This window comes from Besnoitia besnoiti, chromosome IX, assembly GCF_002563875.1.
Source record: "Besnoitia besnoiti strain Bb-Ger1 chromosome IX, whole genome shotgun sequence".
Classification (NCBI taxonomy): Eukaryota; Apicomplexa; class Conoidasida; order Eucoccidiorida; family Sarcocystidae; genus Besnoitia; species Besnoitia besnoiti.
In genome coordinates, this window is record NC_042364.1 from 637,326 (window position 1) to 650,259 (window position 12,934).

General features: G+C 56.9%; 2 protein-coding genes across 2 annotated transcripts; both read right to left on the bottom strand.

The window, feature by feature from the left end:
* Positions 1–1,940: 1,940 nt before the first annotated feature.
* On the bottom strand, positions 1,941–10,627 carry BESB_012650 (uncharacterized protein; the record flags this gene model as incomplete). The annotated part of the gene is made up of 16 exons (XM_029359995.1): positions 1,941–2,072; positions 2,360–2,417; positions 2,833–2,937; positions 3,257–3,417; positions 3,546–3,735; positions 4,091–4,345; positions 4,859–4,953; positions 5,225–5,321; positions 5,543–5,608; positions 5,859–6,292; positions 6,480–6,620; positions 6,870–6,981; positions 7,565–8,371; positions 8,595–9,159; positions 9,537–9,875; positions 10,339–10,627. 16 exons carry the CDS (start codon positions 10,625–10,627, stop codon positions 1,941–1,943), a joined length of 3,846 nt encoding a protein of 1,281 aa, XP_029216662.1.
* Positions 10,628–10,725: 98 nt separating this feature from the next.
* Positions 10,726–12,096, bottom strand: BESB_012660 (uncharacterized protein; the record flags this gene model as incomplete). Its single annotated transcript, XM_029359996.1, has 1 exon — positions 10,726–12,096. One exon carries the CDS (start codon positions 12,094–12,096, stop codon positions 10,726–10,728), a length of 1,371 nt encoding a protein of 456 aa, XP_029216663.1.
* Positions 12,097–12,934: the final 838 nt, after the last annotated feature.

Consider the following 12,934-nt stretch of genomic DNA (forward strand, 5'->3'; position numbering starts at 1 on the left):
AGCACTGTCCTAGTGCGTATTATTTCAGAAGGTAGCGAGCCTGACGGGATACCGAATCACCCTGTATCACCATACGCCTGTAGACAAACTTCAGTCGCACACCATATATAACTTCATGAGCACTGTCTCCTCCACGATGATGCAAGAATTCAACCAGACGGCTCCGAAGGCGACGCACGACAGACCGCGGTTAGTTACGACTCACCGCGATCTCGTGGAACCCGAAGTAAGTCGGACTATGACTACGCCACAAGAGACTAACCCCGGATAAAGACCCTCACTGGGGCTTCGTTTCCGTAAAACAGCAGTTCTAGATTTTGTGATGTCCAAGGAGAGTTTATACGTTTGAGTTGAAGAAAGGCCGTTAGTTGTGATGAAGCTTGTCTGGCACCTTCCTTAGTGCCGATGTCAGCTTGGGCGCAAGATCGCGAAATGCGGCAGATTCCCTGCCCTTCTGAATAATGGTAAAGACATTGAGGCTCCTCAGCCCACGCCGTCCTTCCCCCGAGAAAGAGAACTGCCGGAAGCAAGAAGGACATACCCTGGTAAGATCCAGTCCGCCTGGAGAATGCCTCGCCTCTTGTTACTCTTTATTTAACAACACTGTCATGCTGGGCCAAGCAGAAGCTATAGCACACTCTGGCAGTCTCACTGCTTCAACAGGCGGCCTTTTTTGATAAAACTGCCTTTGCAAATGAGCGGAACAACTACGCCCGCGTTTTCGACTGACTGTCCCACAGCTGACGGTTGCGGCGCCTCTCTGATATATGCTGCATGCAACACTTCGAAACCCCGCAGAGGGGTAAATTCTTTAACCAGAGGGCTCATCACAAGGTAGGATCTTTTCTAATGCTGGGCGCATAAAAATGATCAATAATGATATGTGCGGGAGCGAATGAGGAGCGGAAATGCACCACACGAACGCCAGCAGCGTACAAACGAAGCTCCTCTAGTAGGACTTTAGAGACTGTTGTACCGTGGGCAGTCCCACACAACATTCTGATCGAAACAGCTCCGCGTACACAGAGATGTCGTCGTTTAGCGTAGAAAGCGATTCCATGCCTATTTTCGTTCGCAAGTCTCTCCACTAGCAATGCCCTCTGGCAGTGTCGAACGGGCGCGATATTAGCTTCCTCTGCGTGGCGTTTCTGCGGGGTCTGACTAGCATGCAAAGAACGCTTGGCACCGCTGGACTAGAACATCAAACCAGCAGGTTACTCAGCATTGATCGGCTGTCCTCGCACACGAGTGGTGTTAACGACACCATATGCCGTCCGCGGCCGCCCACTGAAAATAGAATGAGCCTAGTGACTTGCCTTTGCACAGCTGGACTGTTAGAGGGACGAAAGAAGAAACACCGCTGTCAAATAGGCCATCCTGTGGGAGAGTGCCAGGGTGCCTTGTTTCTTCTACGATGCTCCTTTCGCAACGGGTGTTTTCAGTGTCAACTGCAGCTAAATGACATATACTCTGACAAAAGCAAGGCACAAGACGCCGTTCACGATGAAGTGCCTTTTTTATTGCTAGACCATGACCTCCCTTATCGCATGCCACTATCTGCTGAAGTGCGTCGTCTCCAAAAATCCTGTGTGCTGTGCGGTGTCGAGACGAAAGATGCGCCGCTGCATTTCCCAGTGCAATACGAACTGCACTACTTTGAAGCTGCATGACGTACCGCAGTGCTGGACGCAAAACGCGTAACTGGAATATTTTCGACCGCCTAAGGAGCTTGCTAAATTACGGATCTCGTTTGGCTGAAGCACTTGACCTTTCTAAGAAACCACACATTTGCGTTGCGCCACCGGCGTCGGGGTGCTATCAGAGCATAGCCCAATGGGCAGAAAACTAGTCGGATTCACATGCAGTCCCAAGGAAATAACGACACAGTGCATCACTACTCCAGCCGCACACACTCATAAAGGACCATCCCAGTCACCCACTTAACGCGTAGACCGCTTTTTCTTGTCGTGCCCGAGAAGGGAGTGAATCGGCGCCACTATCTGGGCACGCTGAGACGCCTCTATAGCTTCGCCCGTCGTGAGCGGACACGGGAGCTCAAGCCGGTATTCACGCTGAAAAAAAGACACATCAGCCCAGACATACACCCTAGAAGCCGCCACCATCCGCTCGCCGATCGGAGTACCGCAGAACAGCATACGTTGGTTTTGATGCTTTGTTGGCTCGTCAGATACCATATGCGGCAAAGCGCATGCAGAGTACCTTACTGACAATATTGCCTAGATGCTTAATCTGTATCCCGCATCACACTACGGAATACTCCTCGCGCAAAAACGTTTCCCTTCTGCCGACGTATGCTGCCGTATACCATCCGTAACCTTGCATCCACGCATACACATACCGGCTTCGAGTCATTTCCCGTGCGTTTCAAGCCAATGAGGGAGGCACACCCCTCAAAGCTGCAGACACGACGAAAACACGAATCCCAGCCCTTTCTGTCGCGAAATAGATATGGAGCTAAAAAAAACCAGCCTTTGTCTCCCTTCTCTGTCGTGTCTGAGACAGCACCACAAGAGTCGAATAAACCTGAACAGGCGGTGTCCTGGTTGTGGATACATATGCCACTTTGCGCGCACTACTGCCACTAATCTAATGCAACATAAGCCACATGCTCAGCGTGTGACTCGGGAGCACGGAGTCAGTATAAAGATATAGTGCTAGTTTACAAGACAACCATCACCGCAGACATGCCAAACCTCAGATTTCCTCCTGTTGCTACTTCTCGAAATATCGAAGCGAAAGTCCCCTTTTTTACGGCGAAATCGACTACACGGCCCGCCTCGACAATTACCCCAGGGACGATCCGACACTCACTGTCCTCCGTAACGACCATTCCACTCATGCACCAGCAGGCCTTCGAAGTCGAATGTCCAGTTAGACGAAGAGGCCACACACAGCCATAGGACGGTTGCCAGAAGCCTGAGAGCAACGAGATCGAAGTGAATGGAACAGTTAACAGAATGGCACAGAGAACCGGCGTTGTCAGCTTTTAGTGCAGTCTTCACACACAAGACAGATCAACTTTATTGCAAGAAACATCACAACACCAGTGGAGCACAGTTCGCAGAAAAACAGGCACACAATACGTTCCTTTCGCCCAGAGACTGAAAACAAGTCAGGATAGCACGAGCGACACTACCGAACCTCAGAGGACTTGAACACAAAACAGACGAGTTCGCTAAGACAGTTAAACACGAGGCATTCCGCATATCGCCTTCAATGCTGTGGGAGGGCGTACTTGGTCTTCTTTTCTTGCGAGAGGAACAGTTGTTCCTGTTCATCTTGCTGCAAAAATGTGCGCGCAATCCACTGCGAGACTGGCAGCGGCAGAACGTCAAAGTTGGGTCCGGCGGTATCATCTGACGCGCGACCCAGGTAGACACGCAACGCGTTGCCAAGCTGCAAACACGCAGAGAAAAAACGGCAGAGCTCTAAACACACACTGAATGCCTTCCAAACCGTCTAAAACTCACTCTCGAGTCACGGGTTTTATCCTGTGCGAAGCCCTTGCCTCTATCTCTGCGTACCCCCTTTGCGCCGAAGAAAGTCTTGTTCTGCCGACTGTATAACACTACGAGGGCACGGAGAACCTTCGTCAGCCGTGCGCAATCGTCGACAGATAGCGTGGACAGAAGAGGACCTCCGTTTCCTTCGCCTTGGCGATTGCGACGCTCTTGACCGACGTGACGCGCGTAGTCCACCGCGAACCGGCCCCAGCTGCATTTCCGCGACAGTGACGCATAACGGACAGGACACGCCAGCAACAACCGCTCGTGAGGAAACTGCTTCGGGGACCGGGTACAACAGACTTGCTACTCGTGGAACTCGAGGAAACCATGAATCAGTAGTGAATCAAGAGTTCGCAGACACATATCATCGCATATTCAAGCGATGCATTATGCGCATGCAGACAAGCCGAATCCGCTGACCCTCGCTTGATGCCCGCATTTGCCCACGACCTCGAACCACGGAACGCCGACATTCTCACCATAGTTTAAGCGCTCCCGTTGAAGATGTTTAAACACTCGTCGCCGGCTAGCTCGAAACCGGTGCAGACGCTTCTCAAACTTACGATTCTTCCATCGCAACGACGTCGACTTGACTGGCGCGGCTGCCTCCCTTCACCAGCAGCACAAACGGAGACGCGGAGAAAGAACTGCTTCCCTCCTCCGCAATTTGCACCAGGTGAAGCGGAAGAAGGTTGCCGACGTCAAAGAGCTCTACCGGGCTGGTGGCTGACGCGTTGAAAGGCGGCAACATCGCCTTCAAACGGCTTTCCATTGTCGTGCCCGCTTCCGCCTTCTCCAGATCTCCCATGGGGGACGTGCTGGTGAAAATAAACCATAATGCAGTCGCAAGAACAACACGTGTCACAGGAAGTGAGCAACGAACAGGAGCCCACGGTCACGTGACTGCGTTTATCCTTTATGTGGCATCACCCGCTCCGCGCACTGCTGCCCATAGCGAACTGACAGAACGGATATGCACGCTCGCCGGCTGCGGACGTCTGCCCGGAAAAAAGGAATTTCAGAGCCCGCGCTAAGGCAACGCTGAACCCTAGTGTGGCGCAGCTGATCTCAGAATTCGACCGCTGGGAATCGACAAGAATCGATTGCCTCTGGTTAGCACTTCCCGCCCAGAAATATTTGGCCGGCGTTTGTTGCCACACATGTGTGCACCGCCTCCTCCGTTATATCGTCACCTTGCTTCCCCCCGCTAGAGGAGCAGTGCTTTTTCGGTGCTGCCCGGCTTTCAGCACACACCCCATGGCGTGCAAAGAAAAACCGAGGGCGGCGCATTTTCCGAGCGCTGTGTCCGCTATTTTGTATTCGACACGTACCTAGAAACTCCAGCCGTGAAGACATCGTACTGTCCGCGCAGAACGTTTGCCGAGAAGCCTCCAGCGGCGCTAGCCGCGGCAGCCCCGCCTCCCTTCTGAACAACACATACCGCAGGGAGAAACAAACAGCCACTATTCACGCTTGAGTCTCCACGAGTCCGGCCTCCTGTAGTGTCTGCGTACGTACCGGGACAGACATGAGGTTTCTGCCTGTATTGCAGCTGAACTCAAAGATGAGCGCGAAATGGAGCCCCGCCTCTGCAACAGTGACCAGGCGGGCGCGAGCCAAAGCGAATATTCAGGACTGAGGCTGAGGCAAGGCCCTGCGCCAGGTGGTCAGTGCCCCTCGCAGGACGGACGACTTACAGCTCCTGTATTCTCCACCTGGCGCATGCGTCGGGTGAACGATTGCTCCTCTCTCCTCTGCAAGGCGAATGTGCAGCGGGCGGTCAAGTACACCCGCCTGGAAGAAAACGACAGGGCCCAGAAAAAGAAAAAGGCATTAATGCGTGCCTCACGGAAGGCCACGGTCCTTGTCTTCACTACCGCCCCGTGGCAACCTGCGAAAAGACCGGTCTTGGAAACGAGACCTGCGCGGCTAGAGCAACACTCTGTGGCTACGACAGCAGCTGTCCGTTCTCCGTAAGATAAGCGTGGGGACGCGAAGCTGAGTGAATAACTTACACGAACAGGGGGAAGATGCGCTGAATGTATCGAAGCAACAGCCCTGGTAAAAGGTTTCGTTTGACTCTGCAGGACGAGCAGTCAACAGACAGCAGAATGCGGCCCCTAGGACTTGGCTTGTGCAGCTGCCTCACATGCATCGTGCCCCGCACGAAGCAAAATACTCGCAGACCCCTCCGAACGCCGCTATATGAATCACACGTCCACGAGGCAGCGGTTTTGCTCCCTCCCCTGGTCTGTTTGTTTCTCTCGCATCTCCATCCGCGAGACTGTCTCCACGCGTCCGGCTCTTCAGTTGAACTGCCACCAGCCTTACATCTCCTTCGTTCGGCGATCCGCAGCAGTGACGGCGGCTCTAGCGACGACTGCAGCGTCTTCGGCAGCTTCGTCGATCTTCTCAAGGACAGCAGGAGGAAGGTGCATGCTGGCGGCGGCTGCCTTGACTGCTGGCGTGTCGCGCTGGAATGCCTGCCACGACCCTTCTTCAGTCGCTGAGCGCCTGCTGCGGTCCTCCACTGACCACCTTCGGCTAATAGCTTCGATGAGCCGCCTAGCCGAGTTCTGCTTGGAGCCCTGATGATTTCCTGAAGACTCGCCTGACGCGCCCGCCGACTTTTCTACGAGGTCGGATAGCCACGCGCCGTTAACGGAGAGGAAATCCTGTAGAAGCTGCTGCTCTGTCAGAGAACCATTAGCGGCAGCGAAGGCGGCGTCACGCCAGTAGCCGCCGAGCAAGAGGCACAGGCGAGCCTGCGAAAAGAGAGCGAACGACCGGACAAAGACAGCGAAAAAGAAACGAGACTTTGCACCAGAATTGAGGAGGAAAGAAACGTTGAAGCGCCGCGACCTCTCTAGCGGAAGCTTGCAGCGGACACACTCTAAGGCGCTGTGGAAGCAGAGCACGAAAAGAAACGGGAACCGCTCGGTCGTTACTCACCTTGTTGACATGTTTGAGTTGATTTTGCCAGATCATCGCGTTCATGAGGAGAATGTTCCTTGCGTTTCTACGCTTGGTCAGCAGACTTTGCAGGAATGTGCCTCTAGAGCGCCGCCGCAGATCCGCAAAGAGACGCGAAAGCTGAAAACGCAACGACAGCCGCAGGTCCAAGAACCACACTGAAGAAATACTGGACAGCACCAAAATGAGTGGCAGTTATTGTAGCGTTGGTGCTGTCCCTGGTCTGGATAGAGTGCATCTTCGCTGCTCCCTAATACTGACCAACGCGTGTGCATGAGCCCGTGCAGGAGTCATGAGACACAGTGGCGGCGCAGAGAGGAACGCATTGCCCCTCCGGCCTTGGAAATACTTCAGAAAGAGCACACTTACGAACTGCTCCTGTCTCTGTCGCGGTGTCTCTGTCAAAAAGAAGACGAGACGACCGGCAGGGACCACGCGAAGCTCCCGACTCTGCTCGTCGACCACCACGTAGAATTCGCGCCTGCGAAATAGATACGCCACAAGAAGGGCACGCAGGCACACAACGATCAGAAAAAAAGAAGGCCAACGTGCCAGTTCCCTCCTACACCACCGCCTCAGCTGCAGTCCAGATCCTGGTCCTCGTAAACGCAGTGTACGCGCCAACGGCGGTATCCACCGACTTCACACCCTACGCTGCCGCATGAAACCAATATGCGACTGAGCAGTGACGTTAGTACTATCTATCCAGCCCCACACCCCCCCTTCTTCTACTGGAGTACTAGGCGAGGTCACGTGCGCCGACGGATACATTCGGGATACATATCCAAGGCTCTCTCGCCAGCAGAAGTCGGCCTCGTTACTCCACCGCACAAATCTACTCCCGAAGGCGGCTTGCAAGCCACAGAATGAACGCCTTTTACCGCGTCGGAGCCGCTACGGTGGTGAGGCCGAGGCAACCACAGTTCCTCAAGTTCTGATGTGCACCGTTGCACGATCCTCTGGGACTAAAGACCCAGCACGGTGTTTTTTCAGCCTCCCGGAACAGGAGGCCACTGGCGACGACACCCCGCACAACCGGCGTGTGAAACCGAAACCGTCCTTACCTGGCCATGAGCTTATCTTCCATTCCGTGCAAGACCTGCTGGTAGAGCTTCGTCTTTCCAAGCCGCTTGTGCACCTCTGACTCATCTACGCAGATCAACTGAACTTCTCGGCCTTTCAAAGTGCTCGACCCAGCGTGAGCCCCTGGAGAGCCTCCCCACACTCCCTTCGCAACCATACCGAACGGGAACTCGGGAGCATGTTTAGAGTCTACAGCTCGTGACGAGCCGCCGTTCGCAGCCCTGCCACGCTCTAACGCGTTTAGAGAGGCTGACGGAGACTGTAGATCCCACGCCGGTTCGACTGCGCGCACCCGAGGTTTCCTCCTCAGGCGGCAGATTTTCTTCGGTTCAGAGACAAGGCTGAAGACCGACGACTCAGGCGAGCCAGCAAACGAGGCGCCCGTGCCGCCCCACACGGGGCGCGGCTGAAGGTGCTTCAAGTCGTGCATGGCGGACGCTTGCTCCGAAGAGATCAGCGACTCAGGCGAGAACTTGGACGCGTCCGCTGCAGAGAGAGGTCGCTTTCGAGAACGGGTGCCAAACTTTCGACGGCTCGCTGAGGCGAGAGTCGACGCGCCCGCTGCAGCCGCATTCGCTAGCTGCGTGTACCGTGAGAGGGACATCCCCGAGCCCATTCGCCTCAAAAACTCGTCCAATATGTGACCTTGCCACGCGTCGTCGACAGGACTATCACCTGAGCCTGTCCCCAGCGCGGCCGCCGACTCCGCCGCACGCACAGACCGGGAAAGCAAAAAAACCCTTCCGCCTGCTTTCCTTTGCCGCTTGCGCCAGGAGCGGAATCGCCGTCTGAACGCAGCAAGACGAAACACACGCCGCACTCTGGACTGAAAATGTCGAATACTTCTCCGGAGAAGATTCAGCTGTCACGCCCATCACGTCCGTTGGAAACCTGCGTTTTACCTATGCTTTGCCACGCGTTTTCACGCCTCATATTTCAAAATCTGTAGTGTAGCTCATTTCCACTTCGTACTATCTCGTGGTGCAGCCGTAGCTACGGCGTGGAGCTTACCTGTAGACTGCATCGTCGCTGATGAAGGCGCGGACAGATTCGTCGCTGCTGCTGTTCTCGACTACCCACGCCGAAGAAGCGACGCCGCTGCACGCGCCGTCCTCTGTGCCGTCTCCGTCCACTTTGGCTGATCGGGCTCCTGCCTCCGCGTCGCCCTGGTTCAGAGCCACCGAGTGACGTTTGCGACTTTCTTTCCCGCCTTTGCTCTCCTCGTCTTGCTTTTCGGCGCGACAGGAGTCGGCGTGAAGGCCTGCAGAAGGGAGGAAGGTTAGACGGCGTTTCGGGGGCACGTAGGACCAAGACGTGTTGAGGTGCGTGAATCCTCCACCGAGATACGCGAAGCCCTTTGCGAGATCGAGGTCCTGCGAAGCTCCGCGGCCGCCGGACGCCGCGTCTTTCTCCAGTCTTGGAAGACGCCCGCGGCCAGATGCCGCCGCAGACGAATGAGAGACGCATCCGCCAGGTTGGCGCTTGCGCGCCGCGGCCAACGCCTGCCGGAACTGAGCCTCGCTCTCGGACTCGGTGCTGTCTGCGTCAGTGTGCACCTGCATGCCGTCGCCGTCACCTGCACGAAGAAGCGACCGCGGAAAGGCACTGATGAAGAAAAACAGACCCACAGATCCGACACGCCATGCGGACACATACAAGACATGGAAGGCTGCGTCGCGGAGAGCGGAAGACAAACTTCACCTGACGCAGCGCTGGGTGAAGAGTCTTCAGCAGGCGAAAACACGCGAGAAACACGTTATTACCCAGGGAGGAACGAAATGCGCAGCCACGCACATCTTACATCCAACACAGCCGCCAAATCCGCACATATATACGACGCCGAAGGTAGAAGACGTGCTGTCCTCGAATCGCGCAATGGACAGCAGCAGATTGTCTCTATTTCGCGATTTACAGGCGAACCTTATCTTATTCCTCAAGGTGCCGTCTCCTTACCAGCGAGAAGAGAGGCGCTGTAGGCACTAACGGAGAGGGTCTTTTCGTTTTTGCGCTTGTTCTCTCCTTCTCCTCCGAGAGTCACATCAGACTCTGCAAAACCGGGAAGAGCGTAGTAGAGGCCGCTTCGGTCCTCTCCTTGAAGGAGACTGTGGCGTTTCTGGTCGATCGCCGCGCGGGCTGCCTTCCTCTCGTGACTTCGAGGCGACAGATCCGCCGCGAGACGCAGAGGCTGGAAGGGGCCTAGCTGCCGCAGCCAAAAGAGAATCTCCGGCGTCAGTGTCAAGCGGCCACTGAACGCCCCGCCCCAGACGGTCGTGTACATGGAGCCCAAGTGACCTGCACAGCCAGCAAGCAAGACAGCAACGAAAAATCGAGTTTCAGAGTCCCTAATCGCAGCTAATACCGTCCTGTTTTTGCAGACGCCAGAGTCAACCACAGGGTCGCCAACTGCGCCAGTGAACGGCAATACAAAGAGACAATTCACGCGCACCGGCCTCAGCATGAAGGTCCCAGCGCCACCAGAAAAGCGCAGCCACCAAAACCACAATAAAAAGGGGGATACGATGTGAGTGGCATTCGCCTCCGGGTGCGTCAGGCTCTCCCCAACTCGAAGCTTTGTAAAAAATTGAGAGCCCCTGCGGGGTCGTCGGAGGGAGTGCCCACACTGTCCAGCGCGCCGTTGAGAACAGAATGTGAAGCGCTCAGCGAAAGCCGCTGTTTTTTCTACGCCTTCCCCTGCACCAGGTGAACACAACAGAGCGGAGAGCGAGATGGAGAAGATGCAGGCCGCCACACTCACCGACGTAGAGCTTCTTCGTCTGCGTCTTTTCGCCGTCATCCTCGCCCTCCTCCTGGCCTGCAGCGGCCGCTCTCTTCCCGGACGCGAGCCAGGAGACACTGAACCGCTCGACACGGATGTCTTTGAGCGCAGCAGCTAGACTTCGTCGAAACGCTCGCGGAGGTGCGCACGAGCCGCGGACCCACGGCCAGCGACTCAGTAGGAGGAGGAACCGCACAAAGCCTGTCGACACGGGTTGGAGCAGAAGCCCTGAGGTGCCTTCCTGCTCCATCTGCTGGAACTGCTGCATCTGCAGCAGCCAGAATGCGCAGTCCGGGCAGCGCAGCGCGTCGTTGCCGTGATCCAGGAAGCACTGAGGCGGCTGAAGAAGCTCACGAAGATTCTTCTTCACCTCCTTCGCGTGGCAAGCCTGTGCCCCCCCCGCGTCTGCTGACGCAGGGCCCGGAACTTGTCCAGCCGGGCGAGCACAAGGCGCCTCTCATCCGCATCAACTAGGGCCTGCGCAGCTGTGAACACATCGGCGCTCAGGCTGCAGGCTCGGTCCGCAGGCAAAAAAGAGGCGAGCGCTGTCTCCAGCCCAGCCGTCGAAGCGTCGTCGCCAAAGAGACTCCGCGCGGCCGCCCTCCACTCTCTCAGCTCGCGCCGCGGAGCCTTGTTCTCCTCGCGGAAGCGCGCAATGCGGCGAAGCTCCTCAGCTGCGTGCGCCCAGTCTCGACTGTTCGCTGCGTCGCCCGTAACCCCAGCGCCGCCCACCCCGCCGGACGCCGCGGACCTCTCAGCTTCTGTAGCGACGCCCGCCGCCACAGAGTAGATTCCGTCCTTCGCCCAGAGACTCAGAACTGTTTGCAGGCCGGCCAAATCTCCGTCGCTGCCCTGCCACTGCAGAAGCAAGTGCTCAGCCTGCATGCGGCGGCGCTGAACTCTTCGCAGCGAGCGGAGGGCGTGCCGAAGAGGGAGGACGGAGGCGTCGTGTCGACTCGGTTCCTTGGGGAAAAGGCCGGAGGCGTCTTTGGCGTCTCCCGCGACAGCCGACACCTCGTCATCGCTGGACGTGTAGATCGCATCCTCGTCAGCGTTGAGCGAGGTGAAAAGCCTCCCCCCTCGCTGAAAGAGCCGGGCCTTCTGGAGCTGTGCGAGGACGCGCGATGTCGAAGTCTTACTCTTGCCTCCCTCAGCTGCTGCTGTCGATCGGGCGTCGCCTTCACCCTCGTCGCCTGCCAACGCAGCGAGGTCTTCCTCCAGAGCCTGCAAACACTTGGAAAAGAGATGTCGCTCAGCGACCTCGCGTGCGTCGTTTTTCTCGTCCTTGGGCGCTTCGCCCTCCTTCTCCACGTCGGCGCTCTTCTGCGATGTCGGCGGAGGCAGATTCAGCCACGCAGAGAGGACTCTGTCCGCAAACGAAGAGGCAGATCCCGAGCCCACGCCCTCGAGAGCGAAGCGCTGGAGGGCATGGAGCGTCGGTACCCACTCGGAGGCGAGCATGCGCGACCCCTGCGCGTTTTGAGCCTGATGCTCGACGAACTGCTGACTCTGAAGATCTTGATTGAAGTCGAACGTGCCAGCCGCAAACCGCACCTGTGGCGGCAGGAGACCTGCGACGAGCTCCTCATACTCGCCCGTGGCTGAGGACTCCGCGAGACCGCCGGTGCTTCGAGCCGACGCCGGGGAAGCCGTGGAGGAGGCGCGGGCATGCTGGTTCGCCGCGCCCTCCGGGCGCCCGGCGCCTGCCTTCTTCCGCGACGCCGATGGCGTTGACATTTCAGGATAGAAGGCTAAGAAGCAGGAGTGGGGAGAGACTTGCCAGACGGGTAGAACCAGGGAACAGAGCGAAGGGGGGACGAGACCCCACGGCTGCGGGCCCCCGGAGACCGCGAGCAGCTTCGGAGCCAAAAACCGCAAGGCAAACGAAAGCTACTTCTGGAGAAAGCCAAGGAGAGAGCCAGTCAGATAACGCCCCAGAGGCGTAGCAGGCCACAGAGAGTTAACCGAACTCGGCACCAACTTGTAGCTGCAGGCAGCGTCACCTCTCCCGGGTCGAGGGCATGCGCTGAGGAGGCGCGGCTGCCGCTCCCGCAATAAGAAAGGCGAGGCGTTTCAGCCTAGGGGGATGCCGAATCAGAGGAGAGCTTCAGCCGGCATGAGCCAGCGAGACAAATCTTCATTTCTTTTTCGTCCCTTACAGGAGCCAGACAACAGTATCGCGGGCTGAAATGTTTCCAACCCCGATCACCCTCTTCATACGCGTATCGATGCATGCAGCGGGAAAACAGCTCCTCGCAGCTTGGAGAGTAGGGCACTCGGACATCAGTCGCCTACAGGAACAGTCAAGCTTCGTCCCTACGAGAGAACAAAACAGAGTGTCTTACCAATCCTGGAGTCCACAGCTTTACTCTCGGTTGCCTGTACGGCGAGTTTCCATTGTGGGGCCGCCCTAGAAACCCAGTCCCTGCTGAAGACAGAAACAGCTCTGTGTCGGACGGATCTTCGACACAGAAGAACTGAGAGAAGCAGTGAACGCGACAGCGCCGGAACACCCCGTTCTGTCGCCCCCAACACGCACAGCAGCCACGGATCGGGCAGGAGACCCGCAAGAGTG